Consider the following 17,879-nt stretch of genomic DNA (forward strand, 5'->3'; position numbering starts at 1 on the left):
GGGGGCTAAAGTGGAGTAGCGGTGGCGGCCGCCATGAGCGCGTGGTCTGCCGGCCCGGCTGGCACGCGGCCTGCCCTCCACACCTCAGCTGCTGGCGTAGCAGAAACAAATAGCAGCCCAGCAGAAGCAAGCAGCACCAGAGACGCCGGAGGCCTGGGCATCAACGGCGGAGGTTGAAAAGACGGGAAGGAAGGGAACGCCGAACAGATAAGGTCCAAGGAGGAACGAATGACTGGTAGAAAAGAGAGAAAAACAAAAAAGAAAAAGGCGTGTAAAAAAAGAGAGAAGGATCGGATAATAAGTGAAGGGGTAAGAAGGAAAAAGAAAAATATAGCAAGGGTATCATTAGTATATAATAATATAATGATTGGCTAATATATAATTCTCCTCATTAATATTTTTATCAATACAAAACTCAAATTATAAACAAGAGAGAAATCATGGCATATTGTGCATTTGGCATATTTCATCCATACGTTTTTCAAAACGACTTTAGCTCTATCAGAGAAGTTGCATGTGCAGGCCTGGAGCCATGAACATATGCATACGTCACAATTTACAAGCAGTGCACGTAAGCACGTCATAATTTACAAGCCAGGCCACGGAGCTAGAGACATTCTTCGATTACTTAGGAGTTTAGGACTTGGGAGTGGCGAAAATGGAAGAAACAACATTAGCCCAACGTAATCCACAAATCTGCCGGGTCACCGTCAAAGCCCCGCATCTGGCCCTGCAGAAACTTCAGAAAATTGGAAAGAGATTTGTAAATAAGTTAGTCAAAGGAGATTTTAAGAGCGTGCCTTTCTTTTATCTGATAATGTGTACTATCATACCGTCACTTTGGGAAAAAAAAAATTCTAAACGAAACGATTCTTTTGGATGATTAAATAGCTAACATCCATTAAAACAGCAGTGTTTCAGTGTTCCGTCTAAAATGAATTTATAATATGTATGGCAGTACAAGTAAATGAATAATTGCAGTTATGGGAAGCTAGTGTTTTGATATCTATCTGGTCCGGAATTTTCTAGAACACAACCAAGCATATATGTGCGCATAGCCACATTGTACCGACTGCCCCCAATTGGCATCACAGTGGAGCTAGAAAATTTTCAAGTGCTAGAGGTAAACTGATGAATTAGCTCTCACCTTTGTTTTTTATAGCACGCAGATCAACTAGGTGGCGCATCGTTGGCCTCCCATGTGGGCAGTTCCATGGGGACCTTAATCCTGTTAGATTTTTAAGTATCTGAAGTACAAAAGTAAAAGGGGCATGTTACTGAGTATTTTAAATGAATGCTTATCTTTGTCTAAAAAAGGAACGCCTATCTTTCAATGAGCAGTGACACTATGGGGGAAGGCATTGCATATACTTCTGCAAAGACAGAAATGGCGTCCAAAGACCCTAGAAGTTCCATCTGAATCTAACTGAATTTGTAATTACCTTTCTCATCTCGGCTTTTGTCAGTGGATCGCCAATCATAATAGACATTCGGCAAGCCCTTGAAGCCAACATAGCACGAACCCTCGAAGGGCAAACAGAATCAGTTTTATCCAGCTTGTAGCTACTGATTATCGAACAGTCTCCTTGACTATCAGCAAGCATGGAGATCAGCTCCTTTACATCTAATCAAGGAAAATTAGAATAAGACCATGTTTGACATGAGCAAAAGAAACCAAAATTTCTGACATATGATAAGAAATAATACCTTGAACACCAAATGTAATATTTTTGCTGAAAGGCACCGCTTTCAAAAGATAATGGTTACCAGGGGAAGCATGCAAATCTTCTTCCAAAACAAAGCCATTTGTTCTGAAAGTTGAGAAAATGGAAGAAAACAGGTGAGGTAGCACGAATTTGCTCAGTATCAGTAAGAGCTGTCATCATGGCATGTTTCATCAATTGGTGCCAGAGAGGAAAAGAACTTGATGATTCAAGACCACGTTGGCATAATTGCACATTTTATCAGGCATAATTGATATCTTCAACATTAAATAGAGAGCAAAACTTTTTGGAAGGAAAAAACACAAGGAACTGATATATGAAGAGCGTGACTACATGAGTTATTCATATGACTTGCAGGCTATAAAAGCTGCCTAGTTCCACCTAGGTCGGTATAGCTTATTTTTTCATGATGTACAAGACTTTTTCGCAACAGGAATGTGGAACATACAATGTATTTGTTTTTTTAATAAATAGATAACACTAGAGTAAGTATAGATAACAAATGGATAACACAAGCTGTGAATATGGCCATCAGAGTTTTTTTTTCCTTTGTTAGGGGGCGCCGACAATGATAATTTTTCTTCAAAAAATTCAGTGCAAAAATTCAAGTCGGGGGGGGGGGGGGGGGTATGTTCAAAACAAAATAGTAGTGGGTGTTGTTTGAGCAAGCAAATGTTAATTGTTTAGATGCAACAAACATCTGGTCACATAAGCAACTGAATATTACAGCATCAAAAATGCATATTCATCATTAAGTCGTTCTATCCTAGAATTGAATGGCCAAATTGAAGTAGTAAGACAATGAATACCTGATAGTGTTCATGTTCATAGAAACTATTACTTCTTCCTCCGGTGATAGATCAAGCCTCAGTGGCCTGCATTTGAATATAATCACAAATACCCAACAGAAAGAGGTATATCGCAAATGGCACACATAAATACAATGCTACAAATTATGGATCCATACTTTGAAACACTCAAACATCACAGAGTTATTGAGCGAGTTCAATGTATAGAAATAGCAGGTGAAAACGATGGGTTCGCTTACTCACTGGAGAAGAGGCTGTATGTTCAAAGTTGTTGATTGCGAAAGGCCCTCGAAGTTGTACTTCTCATCAGCAGCATGCTGATACAAAAACCAAACTTCAATCTCTATACATGATGTATCTTCCAAGTTGCAACTCAGATATCCAGGGGTTTACGATGGTGTCACGGCATTACAGTAAAACGTATGTAAGATACCTGATCTACAATAAACAGATCCTGGTCCAGCTTTCCAATGATAAAACCAAGATTAAATTGCCCAACAACCTAGAGATAAAATAGTTAGTTCTTGAAAAAAATTGCATACAGCCACCTAAATTGAAAAAATGAATATGCATCAAGCAACTAAGCAAAAAGGTTAAGTTCTCTTTATTCACTTTCTAGTTTTCTTGCAACCTACTTTCCAGAATGTTGCAATATTCTTCAATAAGGGAAGAGGGGGGGGGGGGGGGGGGGGGATCACTGAGATAACAGAAAGCACTTCCAGTCCAGGATATCTTCATAGTATAATTTCACACGGAACCTTAACAAAAAGGGGCCGTAATATTAAAATATAAATTATGCCAAGCACCTCCATTTGTCCAAAATCATCTTTACTGAAAAGCCTGTCCAATTCATTGGTAGCTGCAGCTAACGAATTCGATTTTGCCTCATCACCTGAGGGTACATAGATATCCAGTGTTGCAGCTTTATAGCACCTACATAAGGAAAGTGAAACTATTCATTCAGGAAATGGTAATGCAAATCCGGATGATAATAAGTTGTTTGTGATGACACCAAAAATGTTACCTTGTAGCTTTCTCAAGACAATTTGCTTTATTTGCACGCGATGTCATAAAACCATTCTTTCTTCTTCTCCTAAGATCAGCAACAGTAAATTGCACAATGGGATATTGTACAGATGCAGAATATACTGCAGCATCATTATCAGAATCATGAGCATCAGGCAAAGGACTATCCTTCAATGTATTCAGATGTTCCACTTCTGAATGTTTATTGGGAGCACCAGAAATCGAAAGACATCGATCATGCTGTTCCTCCTGCAAGGATTCCAGCAGTTAATCCCGTGAGTGATGGAAACAAAAGCTTTTTTTCGGTTTGAGTTAAACTCATACTGAACCACAGGTAGCTAACGAAAGAAATTATTCCAGAAGCAATGTCTATTGTTTTAAACTAAAACTAATAGCAAAAATACCAAAATTAGATTGATAATTCACAAATTAGAACAATGTAATCTTGCAAGAAAATAAAATAGAAAATAGAAATCCATCATGAACTCTTAGATTTAGGAGCAGCAGGTAAAGCATTTAACAGGAGTGTTAAGAATAACAAGTGAGTAAGCAGCATAAGAACATGGACAAAACGAGCTAAGGTATTGGCAGCAGTTCAATCTCCACCAGAATATAATGGAAAGGGCTGCATATCTGACTGTAAACAGTTTGCTTACCACATCAGGTTCTGGAGTGAGAACATCACATGGACTTAATACTTTCGCACCACAGATCACAGTATTAGGCGGTTCAGAATGCTGTGGTGAAACATCTGCCCTCACAGATACAAAAGATCGTGGGGATTGCTGTTTTAAAGAGTTTGTTTCCAGAGGCAAATTGAACTCAGGAATATTAGATGTCCTTGAGCTTAATGCAGCTGGTGGATTTGCATCTAAACTTGTTCTCCTCACTTGTTCTGAGCCTACCCCACTTCTCAACACTGGAGTTTCAGAGATAAGATTGCAATTATCTTCGTGCTTCTGCTTATTTGGTGAAACAAAGTTTCCTTCCAAACTTGTTCTCCTCACCTGTTCTGAGCATGCCCCTCTTCTCAGCACTGGAGCTTCAGAAATAAGACTGCAATCATCTGTATAGTCCGGCTTGTTTGGCAATATAAAATTTGCTTCCAAACTTGTTCTCCTCACTTGTTCTAAGCATGGCCCTCTTCTCAACACTGGAGCTTCAGAAATAAGATTACAATCGTCTTCGTGCTTCCGCTTGTTTAGTGATACATAGTTCATAAGAGAAGATTGAACAGTAGGTGAATGGGTAGATTTTGCAGCAAGCCCTGTTCTGAAATGATTTGCTCCCGGTGCATAACCTTTTCCTTCTTTAGGAAATCTTTTAGGTTGTTCATATGAGAAGGATGGAAGCCAGGCAGATCTATCAGCCTGAGTGGCTGTGCCTCTTGACAAGGGGCTCACTTCTCTAGATGTGGCATCAATGGCTACCTTTGTCACTGAAGAAGGCTTTTTCTTGTTCTCTGGTGAAACCTGATCCTCGCTGTCTGTTTCTTCCTTGTCATCACTATTGTCCGGAGATGAAACATTCTCTACTTCTATCAAATCTGTGTCTTCACTATGCCCATCAGTAACAGTATCGTCTTCCTTTTCAGGATCTTCAACACGATTGACTGAGAAACTACATTGTTGAGGGGAATACAGATTTTCAACAGCTTCACGTAAAGACCGCAGAATTATACTCTCAGATGAGAAGAAAATCTTTCTCTTGTCAGGTGCGACATTCACATCATAGGATGTGGTTGGAATACGGAAATCCAGGATAGCCACAGGATATTGCTTGGCATTCGAGCTTCTGTACAGCTCATTGACAAGTTTTGTGACCTTTGGCATATCAACAGGTCTGCCGTTCACATAGAAGAATTGTCTATCTCCTGAATTGCGACCAGTACCAGGTCCAGGTTTTGAGAGAAAGCCTTCTACTTGGCAGCCATCTGAGATGGTAACACTGAAGGGCTCAAGAGACTTGAAAGTGTTCAGACCAAATACGGTAATGATATTGTCTTTCATTGAACTGCTGCCTTGAGTTCTAAGCACCACCATTTTAGAATTTTTGCCAACAGTATTAGTGCAAAGTAATCTGACCCCTTTGGCAATCAAGGCATAAGCCTAGCACAAGTAAGATGCAACAATTAGTAATAGAGGGTAAATAGACAATCAGACAATAAAACCTAAGCAATAATCTGAACAGAACATGCCTACTACAGGAAGGAAATAAGTAGAGATGTGTGACAATAAATTGTTGAAGGGGAACAGTTACCCTCAACATTTGATAGCCACACACAAAACATGCAAAGCAAAGCAATCTTAGGAACTGAAACAGACAACTCACATTCAGCAGGGAGATCACTTTCCCATACTCTTTCCGAATGTTCCTGTTAAACTCCTTGCTCCTGACCGGCAAGGTGGAGAACAACTTCTCGACTGTCACCGTGGTCCCAACCTGCCGTGCGGTCTTCCTCTCGCTGGCCACCACGCCCGAGTGCTCAAACTCCAAACGCGTCCCAACGGACTCATCCTTGGTCCTCGTCTCAACCGTCAGTTTCCCCAGCGCGCAGAGCGAGCTCAGCGCTTCACCCCGGAATCCGAAGGTGACCACGGATCCGAGGTCGGAGAAATCTGATATCTTGGAGGTGTGGTGCTTAAGAGCAAGCGCCTATTGAAGTGGCCGCGGCATGATTAGCGAGGGGCAATTCGTGGCAATGCCTAATAGCAGGGAAATGGGGGGAAGGGGAACTGATGGCTCCTTGTATTGGGGACAGATGCCTCACCTGGAAGTTGGCGGGCGAGATGCCGTAGCCGTTGTCGGCGACCTTGAACCACTCCGCGCCGTAGGCCTTGAGGCTGACCTCGACGGAGGTGGCGCCGGCGTCGAGGCTGTTCTCGACGAGCTCCTTGACGGCGGAGGAGAGGTCGAAGATGACCTGGCCGGAGCAGATGCGGTGCACCACCGCCTTGCTTATCGGCTTGATCGCCGGCGAGGAGCCGCCGCGCCCGTCTCCTCCTCCAGCTCCAGCCATTCCTCCTTAAACCCTACGCCTCCCGGTGGAGAGGGCGGGGTTTCCGGCTTCTGCTTCCTCTAATCCTCTGGAACCCGCGCTCCTGGCTATGCAACCGGCAAGCGATTGATTTCGCAGGCTCGCCGCAGTCGCAGCACGAGTGGCGGCGGCGAGACGCATATGCGTTGGGCCTTCTGTGGGCTTGGCCCAGATAGAGAATGAAACTCGAGAAAAATGGGCCTTTTGTTAAAAGAAGTTTAGGCCCATGCTTTTCTCTTTTTCCTAAAGAAATTTAGGTCCATTTTTCTGTATGACCCAATCCAAATATTACCTATGATCAGGTATAATTTTCTCTGAGCTTCTTGTTGTCTCCATGCTTCATCATACTACCTTATCCTGCATACTTGATTTTATAATTGCCGAGATGAAACTACAAATTCATTTTGAAACTTCTGAGCCAGCTTCATAATAAACACAGCCGGCAATAGCTAATAATCTGTGTGTATACACATAAAGTGTTTTGGTCTTTTGGGGCATTATTGTTAGGTTCGGGTTGACCTGAATTCGCTTAGGAAAAAAAATAAAACTCCAGCGCAGACTCAAGTGAAAATGTTGCAACCTCGCGCAACCAAGAATTAGGCCCTGTTTGGAAACCTTGTGCTAAACTTTAGCACTCACTATGCTAAAATTTAGCACTTGGGGTTGTTTGGATACAGTGCTAAAGTTTAGCACCTTGGGTGAGAAATGACTACATTACCCTCATTTATGACTAGCTTGGGGAAAAGGGGAGAGGAGAGAGAGGGGGAAACTAGGGAAAAAATGGACTTGGGGACCACTTTTAGCACCCATTAGCACCTTTCAGCACCCCTTGGGTGTGCTAAAGAAAACAAGAGTGCTAAACTTTAGCACTTACCTTTTAGCACCCCTGTTTGGAAGTTCAAGTGCTAAAAGTGGGGTGCTAAGTTTAGCACCCCTTCCAAACACCCCCTTAAGCACGGCTTTGTCCATAACCAGGCCAGGTCACCCCCAAAACCACCCTCCCGCCCACCGGATTATGGCGCGCCGGTGGCCGGTCAAAGCAAGCAGCCGGACAACACAAGCCCAAGTTGGCCGCGACTGCGTCCAAAGAACGTGACGAATCCGCAACAGAACCATGCGTTCTCCGTTCCGAGTCACCATCAACTCAATTAAAAAGAAAAAGAAAACGTGACGATTCCGAAGAAGCGAGGAGGCGCCTCGCCGCGGCGCCACCCATCTGGGCCGCGCGGCGCGTTTCAGCCCGCGTGAGCTGGTTGGATGCACCTGCGTGGAGGTGCGGGTGGCCCCCGGGTTCGTCGGCCGCGACCGGTGTTTGACTGCCCCGCCGCCGCCCAGACGAGCGGTTCTCGCATTGGATTTGTATACTTTTGTTCGTTTTACACCTTTCCATTTGCCGAATTTGTGTAGCTGTATCCCTCCTGTGGTAGCATTAGTGTATGGGCCCCACGTACCGCAAAAAATGTTCTCACTCCCCTCCGTTTCTCCTCCCCCAGGCGAGCAGAGAGGAAAAGACACAGCGTCGTCTCCATCTCTCGTTCCCCATCCTTTCTATTCTCCTGCCGGAGCTTCCCAACCCCATCAATCCAGCCATGGATCAAGAAATTAATTCCATGGAGGACGGTAAATAAAAACTCCAGCATGTTTTTACTTTTTTCTAAATTCCAATGTGTTCCACGTACCGGTTACAACGGCCGTAATCTACTAATTTCTCTCTCCCGTTCCACCTCGGTCACTTTCCAAAGACAGAAGCGTGCACTTATATACACGCATAAGTTAGGTGATAGCAAAAGCGTTTCGTGGATCGGAACGCTGGCGAGAAAGAATTAGAACATTGACGAGATAGCGTATAACGATCTTCTTGCTTCTTTATTAGTTTTTTTTTAATCAGTAACGGATAATTGGATGAGGCTACAATTTGTGTCGGATACGAAAGTGATCGAGTAGAGATACATGTTAAGGGGGAAAATAATAGCATGGACCTTTGTTTATGCATTTTCATACGAAATAATGAAGAGCACCGCTAGGCGCTAAACATAGGAATATGGTACGGCTGGTTTTTCGTCTACAAAATTGCAACCACTTCCTTTCTTTGATCGCAAGAAAAAAGTGGGTTTCAGGGGGTGTTTGTTTCTTTAGTCCCTCCTAAAATTTCTATCACATCAAATGTTTAGATACTAATTAGAAATATTAAATATAGACTAATTACAAAACCAACTGCACGGATGGAGACTAATTTGCGAGACGAATCTATTAAGCCTAATTAGTTCATGATTTGACAATGTGATGCTACAGTAAACATGCGTTAATGATAGATTAATTAGCTTAATAGATTAGTCCTCCTAATTAGTCTGCATCTGTGTAATTAATTTTATAATTAGTTTATATTTAATCTCATAATTAGTCTCCGAATATTTGATAAAAAACGCACCATGTGAAAGGAATCCTGCCAAGTGTGGATACTAAGCGAATTCCAACATATTTCAAGGACTTGAACACAAACAATGCTGGTATATAACAAGACCCGGACAGACTTTCCCCCACCAGAACGAGAGAGGAAGAACTCGAAAAAGACAGAAGGCGAAAATTCGAAGGAAAGAAGAAGAGGAGAACGCGAAGCAAATGGCGGAGGGCCCGAGCAAGATGGAATCCATGAGGAAGTGGGTCGTCGAGCACAAGCTCCGTGCCGTAGGTACGCCTCGTCAGTTTTCCTGCGGATTCGTTTTCTTCGCCCGGATCTAGTTATTCGGCGTTGGTTTATGATGTATCTCAAATCCCTACAATTTCTTTCTGACGTTATTAGCGGAGTTTCGCAATTTGGATTGTGGGAGTCTATCACGAAATTATGACCTAGTTTTTCTGTTTTCCGAGTATTTTTGGGAAAGTTGTTTTTTTAGATTATTTCCCCTACTGGTTGCAAAGTTTTCTGATTATTGCGATGTTTGGTTGGAGAAAAGGTTGCCTCTGGCTCACTGGGATCAGCAGTTCGATCGCCTACAACTGGTCGCGGCCCAATATGAAGCCTAGCGTCAAGATCATCCACGCAAGGTTAGTTTATTTTCTCATTTTTATTTCACTCCTTTAACTTTTTGCGCGTTTTTAACTACAGGATAGCATGTCTTGTATTATCATAAAGAAGAACACCGCAATTGATTTATTCTTTTCTTAGATCCAATAACTTAATTAGTCTTGAACATTTCATATTTTTAAAACTACTACAATTAAAAATGGTTGATTTTCTTGTCTGCGTCTGAAACTCCGTTTGAGAGCTAATCTGCAATATGAAAAAGCCCGACCAACTTACATGTTCCTAGACCTACAGGACTACATCTCCACGGACTTCATATGATTTTTTGGAAGTTTCTGTAAGGCTGGCTTATTAGGTATAACATTGCTCAATAACTGCTAAGATTCCAGCCACAGTTAGGTAGGATGGACTTGGCATCAGGATTGTAAGTAAAGATCGGTGGTCTGGCAAGAAGTTTGATTTGATTGTAGAAAAGTCTCTGGTTTCAATCGTTGTTAACTGTTGGTAGTGGTTATAAAGTAGGTGGTGACATTTGGCACAAGCACAAATGCAGGGATACCGTGGGTTTGCTGTGCCTGGAGGAAAATAGTTGGTCTTGATTCTTTTCAAATATACAGCATTGGTTTATAAGGTTGTATGACAGTGTGTATTTATATGGATTTGGTTTCACAAATTGGTTTGGGTGCCTGCCTGATAGTGTTACCTTATCTCCTGTAGTCCTGTTTTAAGCGTGCAGTCGTACCATTCAAAAGAAAAGTTAAAGTTTAGTAGCTTCTTGGTTATTGCAGACCTGTGCTTGATGATCTGTTAGGTATATACACTGGTATTTGTCCTTACATGATGTAAGGAGTAATTTAGGCAGCCTCTAGTTTAGTCTTTAAGCTCATAAGGTTGTAAGAGTACCAAGTTCTCTCTGTTTCCTGCACCTTTATGCATTGGCTTATATGACCTGTCCACTCCAGCCTAAAAGTAAAAGAACATCCGCAGATGCATTACCCAATCCCTTGTCAAACTACTTTAGATTGAACTTTTTAATGCGTTTTCACACCCTCCTCCAAAGTCCTAATTTGCTTATTTCTTCTGAATGTTCTGTAAGCCTGTCCAAGCCTAACTGCCAAATTTGGGCGTGTTTACCTAGTTCAGCACATAAAATATCTGAACTGTTGCTATACCTTTGGCATTCTGCCAATAATAGGAAACTCCTTGCCTTTTTTTTTTTGCCAAAATGGGATGAAAACAGATGCTACTTAATTGATGGTTCCAATTTTTGCAAGTTTTTAGGGCCTACCTGCATAAACATAAAAACACCCTTAAAACCACTATGGATTGAACTTGTACATTGATCTTTCTCATGTTGAAGGATAGTGTTGTACAAAATCCTTGATGAACCTTCTCGCTGTGGCTGTTAATTGGTGCAACCTTCACCTCATATATTGCAGTAGTCAACAATGTTGTAAGATAGGTTAAATTCAACTGCTAATCAATCGCATGTAAATGTACCGAAGATGATTGTTTTCAACTTTTCATTCTGTATCATCTTTTGCTATTTATTTGCCTCTGGCTCTGAGCTCTTTTTAATTCACATATATATGGCTTGTACATGTTGTACTTCATTGCACCTGCTTCGCTGATGTTACTTCTCATAGTGCTCATTTCATAACGGGTTCTGCGGTTTTAAAAAGATAGTGTGCATGACAATTTGATCTTAGATTGGCGACCTTAGATTGTGTGCATGACAATTTCATAACAATTGCTTAGATTGGCAACCTTTGTTGCACGTAGACTGTAGCCACTGCATGTATTACTGAATATAGAAATTGCAGCTGTTTTAATACACACAGATTCCAGATGACTTCACTTGTATTCAATTCTATCATGCTATTATTTGAAAACTCACAATCCTAACATCTCATAAACTGTTGACTTTTGCAGGTTGCATGCGCAGGCTCTAACCCTTGCTGCATTGGTTGGTTCTGCATGTGTGGAGTACTATGATAACAAATATGGTTCTTCTGGGCCTAAGGTGGACAAGTACACAAGCCAATACCTGGCACACTCGCATAAAGATTAAGATCTCCATGTTCATTCCTGCATAGCGGATTAATTTTGGGCTCATTTCTGGGTGCTCAACTGCTCATTAACTATGTCCCTGGATGCTGGATGGTTCTTCTTTGCCCCCTTATTAATGCAAAATGACAGTGTACTTGCCAGGGCATTCCTGGGAAATGGCATAGAGGGTGTAATGGTGATATCACCTTCATAATTTAGCCTCAGGTTGCATTATGCAACATCACATTGTGAACCTTCCTTGGATGTTTTTATCTTTTTTCCCCAAAGAAAAGCAAAGGAGAGAGATCCTGGTTTTTGCCGAACTGTTTTGTGTTCTCTGTCTCTTGTTCATGCGTGCTTGTATGCTGCTGGCAACGCAAATCAGAGATGCTTTTAACGATGATTTGTAGTTGTGGATATGTACTACTCGCAAATTACAACTTTATTATAATAAAATTCAGCCTATGCTCTATACAAAATCAACTCATTTTGTGGTCCCTTCTTTTGAGAAATTTTGTGGCGTCTTCCAAAGAATTGAAACGCTAGAATTTGTGTGGTCCGTTAAAATTCTAGGGGATCATTGCGCCTGCTCTCCGATGCACAATTTAGTTTTTTAAAAAATAGCCTGCATAGACGCCGACAGGTGGAGCCCGTCACATTACGCCTGGTGCGTCAAAACTCGAAGACCCCAACACCTTCCCGGGCGGCGGCGGCGGCGGCGGCTCGATGCTACCCCGATGCGGACGCCGGAGACCATCGGCCCGCTCCTCGCCCGCTACGGTGCGTCGCGGTCGCTGCTCGCGGGGGCGCACCTCCACTCCCACCTCCTCAAGTCTGGCCTCCTCGCCGCCTGCCGCAACCACCTCATCTCGTTCTACTCCCGATGCCGCCTTCCGCGCGCCGCGCGCGCGGTGTTCGACGAAATCCCGGACCCGTGCCATGTCTCCTGGTCCTCGCTCGTCACCGCCTACTCCAACAACTCCATGCCCCGGGAGGCGCTCGGGGCGTTCCGGGCCATGCGCAGCCGCGGCGTCCGGTGCAACGAGTTCGCGCTCCCCGTCGTGCTCAAGTGCGCGCCGGACGCCAGGCTCGGCGCGCAGGTGCACGCGCTGGCGGTGGCCACGGCGCTCGACGGGGACGTCTTCGTCGCCAACGCGCTCGTGGCCATGTACGGCGGGTTCGGCATGGTGGACGAGGCCAGGAGGATGTTCGACGAGTCTGGTGGCGCCATCAGCAAGGAGAGGAACGCTGTCTCTTGGAACGGCATGATGTCGGCGTACGTCAAGAACGACCGGTGTGGGGACGCCATCGGGGTGTTCCGTGAGATGGTGTGGAGCGGGGCGCGGCCGAACGAGTTTGGGTTCTCCTGCGTCGTGAATGCGTGCACGGGGGCCAGGGATTCGGAAGCCGGGAGGCAGGTGCACGCCATGGTGGTGAGGATGGGTTATGACGAGGATGTGTTCACAGCAAATGCGCTGGTCGACATGTACTCGAAGCTGGGGGACATTGATATGGCAGCGGTGGTTTTTGAGAAGATGCCTGCAGTGGATGTTGTCTCGTGGAATGCTTTTATTTCCGGATGTGTGATTCATGGCCATGATCATCGTGCACTGGAGTTGCTGATCCAGATGAAGTCTTCGGGGCTGGTGCCCAATGTGTATACATTGTCTACTATCCTGAAGGCTTGTGCTGGTGCTGGTGCATTCAATTTGGGCCGGCAAATTCATGGGTTTATGATCAAGGCCGATGCAGTTTCAGATGAATTCATCGGTGTTGGTCTTGTCGATATGTATGCAAAGGATGGGTTTTTGGATGATGCAAGGAAGGTGTTCAATTTCATGCCCCAAAAGAATTTGATTTTGTGGAATGCACTGATCTCAGGTTGCTCTCATGATGGACAATGTGGCGAGGCGCTGTCACTCTTTCGCAGGATGAGAATGGAGGGGCTTGACCTTGATGTCAATAGGACAACACTGGCTGCTGTTCTCAAGTCAACAGCGAGCTTGGAGGCAATCAGTCACACAAGACAGGTCCATGCTCTTGCAGAGAAGATAGGGCTCCTATCTGACTCTCATGTCATCAATGGGCTTATTGATTCATACTGGAAGTGTGACTGCCTCAATGACGCAGTTAGGGTTTTTGAAGAAAGCTGTCCTGATGACATCATATCTTCTACATCCATGATAACAGCACTCTCACAGTCTGACCATGGTGAGGATGCAATAAAGCTGTTTGTGCAGATGCTAAGGAAAGGGCTTGAGCCTGATTCTTTTGTACTAAGTAGCCTCCTGAATGCTTGTGCTAGTCTGTCGGCCTATGAACAAGGAAAGCAAGTGCATGCTCATCTGATCAAGAGGCAGTTCACGTCAGATGTGTTTGCAGGGAATGCTCTTGTGTACACCTATGCAAAATGTGGGAGCATAGAGGATGCAGACATGGCCTTCTCTGGCCTACCAGAGAGGGGAGTTGTCTCATGGTCTGCAATGATCGGAGGGCTCGCGCAGCATGGACAAGGGAAGAGATCGTTGGAATTGTTCCATAGAATGCTTGATGAGGGCGTTGCCCCAAACCACATCACTTTGACCAGTGTTCTCTCTGCTTGTAACCATGCAGGGCTTGTTGATGAGGCCAAGAAATACTTTGAGTCAATGAAGGAGATGTTTGGAATTGACAGGACCGAGGAGCATTACTCGTGCATGATTGATCTTCTTGGCCGTGCAGGGAAATTAGAGGATGCGATGGAGCTTGTCAACAACATGCCATTCGAAGCTAATGCTGCAGTTTGGGGTGCACTCTTAGGAGCCTCAAGAGTTCACCAAGATCCCGAGCTGGGAAGGTTAGCAGCTGAAAAGCTCTTCACTCTAGAGCCAGAGAAGTCTGGCACACATGTCCTGCTTGCAAACACTTATGCTTCAGCAGGCATGTGGGATGAGGTGGCTAAGGTGCGGAAGCTAATGAAAGAAAGTAACCTCAAGAAGGAGCCTGCTATGAGCTGGGTTGAGATGAAGGACAAGGTGCATACTTTCATTGTCGGTGACAAGAGCCATCCAAAGGCAAAGGAGATATATGGTAAGCTAGATGAACTGGGAGATCTGATGAACAAAGCTGGTTATGTTCCAAATGTGGAGGTCGATCTGCATGACGTAGACAAAAGCGAAAAGGAACTGCTGCTTTCTCACCACAGCGAGAGGTTGGCTGTCGCTTTTGCATTGATCAGCACTCCAGCTGGAGCCCCAATCAGAGTCAAGAAGAATCTGCGCATATGCAGAGATTGCCATGTTGCCTTCAAGTTCATTTCAAAGATCGTATCAAGGGAGATTATCATCAGAGATATCAATCGGTTCCATCATTTCAGAGACGGGACATGTTCTTGCGGTGATTATTGGTGAAAATGGTTTTGTCAGATGATAATTTTGTTGCTTGTTGAGAATTCTGATGGTTAGAGCAGTTACATGCCTTCATGGAGGCTTATAGTTTCACAAGATTTTGTAGCCAGTCAGCTGAGTGATGCAATGCAATTTTTTTGTTGACATACCCGCAGCCATGCATTTTGCAGTTGAATCTGCACTTTGTAACATAAAAATGTTCCTCATGTACACTGCTTTTTAAGCATTCTTATTCATTTTTTTATGGATACAGCAAAAGGGGAGAAAACTTCAGTCGCTTGCTCTTCCCTAAGTATTTGATCCAGCTATTGGCCAACTCTTCTGTGCGTGTAATGTGTTTCTAGGGGAAAATGACAACCGTTATGTCAATTAAAAAAATTTGCACATTGAGAAGGAACTTATATTTTCTTGATCTTGTTAAAGGTAGACCCTGTTGTTCTAGATTATTACTTTTTTTTTGCCTCTTGAATTGTGGAACTCATCAGGTAAGCTACTTGTCTCAGCTTTTCATGCTGATGCAGTCATTATCCAGAATTGATGGCATGGTACAAACTTGTTATAAGAAGTCTTATAAGTGTTGATTGTAAACTCTTCCTGCTGTTTATTCTAGATTGTGGTATAATTCGTACCAAACATCTGCATATATTAAATTAGCTCAGCAATTTGGGCCTGCATAAAAAGTTAATAGCTGACTGGTAGGGTTTTTTTATCCGCCCCAAACATCCAGGAGTAGCATCTGTTTGCTTGTTCATGTTGAATTGAACTACAGATTTTTCGTTATATTCTTAGAATTGTGTTTGTATCAACATTAGTCTCTAAATATCTGTTTTAGTTATAATCTATAACACAGCTGCACATTATGCAATATCCCCTGAGGCCAATGTTGGCGCCCATAGAGTTAAATGAGATATGTGAAAAGGTACACCCCCAATTAACTGCATATGTTCTAGTGTTGTGGGGAATTTCTTTTATTTAACATATATTTATCTTAATTAGCTAAAGGATTATGAGTATAACAGGTTCGAGTTGGAAGTTGATTTGAGTGTCAATACACAGTGAAAATTATGACCATGAAGCACCTTTGAGACTGACAAAGTAGGTGAGTCTTTTTAATCTTGCAAAATCACATGACCCACTATTTTAATGTACATATCAATATCAGCTCAGTGATACCCTTTGGCAGAGTTGAATTTGTGTTCGCTGCTGCCTTGTTGATTAATTCTGATCAGTGTCAATAAAATTATCATATTTTTATGTTTAATGTTTGGCAATTGCATGGTTGTCATTTTCTTGACGAACCTTAGATTGTTCTTAGTTGCGTGATGGTTGCTTTACTTGATATGCATTTGTTCTTTACTAAGAACTTGATATTCTTCCTTCCGTATTATGTTTTTACTGGTTAGTTTGTCCCCTGCTCTTTGTGGTTGTTGCGATTGATTATGAATTTTCTTATTAGTTGCGTGCACCAATCAGTTCAACTTAAAAGTTTAAACTGATGAGAAGAGGTCTCCAACATTTATACAAAATAACATCTAACTGTTGGGTGTTTGTTTTACTATCGTGTAATCTCCGGTTGGTTCAATGAGTATGCCAGCATTTAGATCCGGTTGTATCTAAGGCTCTGTTTGGCATGGCTCCAACTCTGCGTAGAGCTGCTCTACTCCAGAACTCTAGGTAGAGCTAGCTTTGGGTGGAGTTGAAGCGGTTTAGATGGGGTGTTTGGCCAGAAGAGTGCTCTCAGCTTCAAAAAAGATCGATTTCGGTGTGGATTGCCATTGTTGCCCCCCAATTTAGGTCCCACTTGTCATCCTCTCTATCCCCATCTTCTTCTTCCTCAGAAGACGCGGGTAGGGATCGGGCGGCCGGCAGCGGCGGGGTGCAGACGCGCGGGAGCTGTGTCTCAGGGCAGTGGCCTGGTCCAGCGGTGGAGGAGCCCCGCCCAGGCGAGATAGGGGTGGCGGGCTAGTGGGGCACGTGCTCGTACCGGCGGGGTGGGCGGACGGCGGGGTCCGCAGCGGGGTGAGCAGAAGGTGGGGCAGCTGCGGACGGTGGACAGCAACAGGGGTCGGGCGGCCGGCGGCGGTCAGGAGGGGTAGCAGGAGGGGTCGCCCCGCGGTGCGTTGATGGGTGGCAGGGGAGGAAGACGACGGCCGATGGCAAGGGAGGAAGACAGGCGAGCGGGAGGGAGTCAGGGGGAAGGCTCGCGAGAAAAGAAAGAAACCATTTTTTGTGTAACCATTGGTATTGGTGGGTAATTACTCACCAACTCCACAAGGAGGTTCATATTGGGTGGTTTTATAGCTGCAAAAGAGGTGCTCCAAAACTCCACCTCTATTTGCACTACAGCTCCATGGAATTTTGGAGCTGGGGTGTTTGGTTAGAAAATTTGCTGGAGTTGCTAAGTTCAGCTCCAGAGCTATGCCAAACACACCCTTAGAGTTAGAGATAAAGATTAGTTGTGTTCTTTGTAGAGAGAACCCACATGTTAATGGTAGATCCTTTACATTGCAAAACACTGGATAAGAATAATTTTTCATTGTATTATAAAAAGGTATCGATTCGATCTCACATCCACTTTATCCTAAACACTAATTAATACTCCGTTTCAAAAATTGTTGGTCGTTTTGACATTTCTAGGTGTATAATTTTTATACATCTAAATATAGTCTATGTCTAGATGCATAATACTCATCCATCCCAAATTATAAGTCATTCCAAGAATCTTGGAGAGTCAAAGTATCTCAAGTTTGACTAAATTTATATGATAATATAATAACATTTATGATGTCATCTAAGTATCATTAGATTCTTCATCAATTATAT

General features: G+C 43.6%; 3 protein-coding genes across 5 annotated transcripts; 2 read left to right on the plus strand and 1 right to left on the minus strand.

The window, feature by feature from the left end:
- Nucleotides 1-356: 356 nt before the first annotated feature.
- LOC117861658 (DNA mismatch repair protein PMS1) lies at nt 357-6,687 on the minus strand. 3 transcript variants are annotated; one of them, XM_034745237.2, is made up of 12 exons: nt 6,330-6,687; nt 5,891-6,214; nt 4,216-5,667; nt 3,558-3,808; nt 3,340-3,466; nt 2,967-3,035; nt 2,777-2,850; nt 2,534-2,599; nt 1,708-1,811; nt 1,443-1,624; nt 1,148-1,247; nt 357-730 (listed from the first exon to the last, which is right to left on the minus strand). In XM_034745237.2, the coding sequence occupies exons 1-12, from the start codon at nt 6,576-6,578 to the stop codon at nt 711-713; spliced, it is 3,018 nt and encodes a 1,005-aa protein (XP_034601128.1). In that variant the 5' UTR covers nt 6,579-6,687; the 3' UTR covers nt 357-710. The 3 variants fall into 3 exon arrangements, with proteins under 3 accessions (XP_034601128.1, XP_034601121.1, XP_072149840.1); XM_034745230.2 differs by having other exon boundaries at nt 357-739; nt 6,330-6,686; XM_072293739.1 differs by lacking the exons at nt 357-730; nt 1,148-1,247; nt 1,443-1,624; nt 1,708-1,811 and having other exon boundaries at nt 2,773-2,850; nt 6,330-6,686.
- A 2,438-nt stretch (nt 6,688-9,125) lies between these two features.
- LOC117859818 (uncharacterized) lies at nt 9,126-11,993 on the plus strand. Its single transcript, XM_034743002.2, has 3 exons — nt 9,126-9,285; nt 9,551-9,641; nt 11,554-11,993. The coding sequence occupies exons 1-3, from the start codon at nt 9,216-9,218 to the stop codon at nt 11,690-11,692; spliced, it is 300 nt and encodes a 99-aa protein (XP_034598893.2). The 5' UTR covers nt 9,126-9,215; the 3' UTR covers nt 11,693-11,993.
- A 151-nt stretch (nt 11,994-12,144) lies between these two features.
- Nucleotides 12,145-15,364, plus strand: LOC117859807 (pentatricopeptide repeat-containing protein At4g14850). The gene has a single exon (XM_034742991.2). The coding sequence runs from the start codon at nt 12,408-12,410 to the stop codon at nt 15,057-15,059; it is 2,652 nt and encodes an 883-aa protein (XP_034598882.1). The 5' UTR covers nt 12,145-12,407; the 3' UTR covers nt 15,060-15,364.
- Nucleotides 15,365-17,879: the final 2,515 nt, after the last annotated feature.

This window comes from Setaria viridis, chromosome 1, assembly GCF_005286985.2.
Source record: "Setaria viridis chromosome 1, Setaria_viridis_v4.0, whole genome shotgun sequence".
In the NCBI taxonomy this organism is placed as follows: Eukaryota; Viridiplantae; Streptophyta; class Magnoliopsida; order Poales; family Poaceae; genus Setaria; species Setaria viridis.

Excerpts from the sequence above, each read along its gene's own strand:
- LOC117859807 (XM_034742991.2), top strand. The coding sequence starts at position 12,408 with ATGCGGACGCCGGAGACCATCGGCCCGCTCCTCGCCCGCTACGGTGCG.
- LOC117861658 (XM_034745230.2), bottom strand. The coding sequence starts at position 6,578 with ATGGCTGGAGCTGGAGGAGGAGACGGGCGCGGCGGCTCCTCGCCGGCG. Across the intron at positions 6,215-6,329 it reads TCTCGCCCGCCAACTTCCAG|GCGCTTGCTCTTAAGCACCA; the intron begins GTGAGGCATCTG and ends CCACTTCAATAG. Across the intron at positions 3,036-3,339 it reads ATGATTTTGGACAAATGGAG|GTTGTTGGGCAATTTAATCT; the intron begins GTGCTTGGCATA and ends TTTTATCTCTAG.
- LOC117859818 (XM_034743002.2), top strand. The coding sequence starts at position 9,216 with ATGGCGGAGGGCCCGAGCAAGATGGAATCCATGAGGAAGTGGGTCGTC. Across the intron at positions 9,286-9,550 it reads GCACAAGCTCCGTGCCGTAG|GTTGCCTCTGGCTCACTGGG; the intron begins GTACGCCTCGTC and ends GTTGGAGAAAAG. Across the intron at positions 9,642-11,553 it reads GTCAAGATCATCCACGCAAG|GTTGCATGCGCAGGCTCTAA; the intron begins GTTAGTTTATTT and ends TGACTTTTGCAG.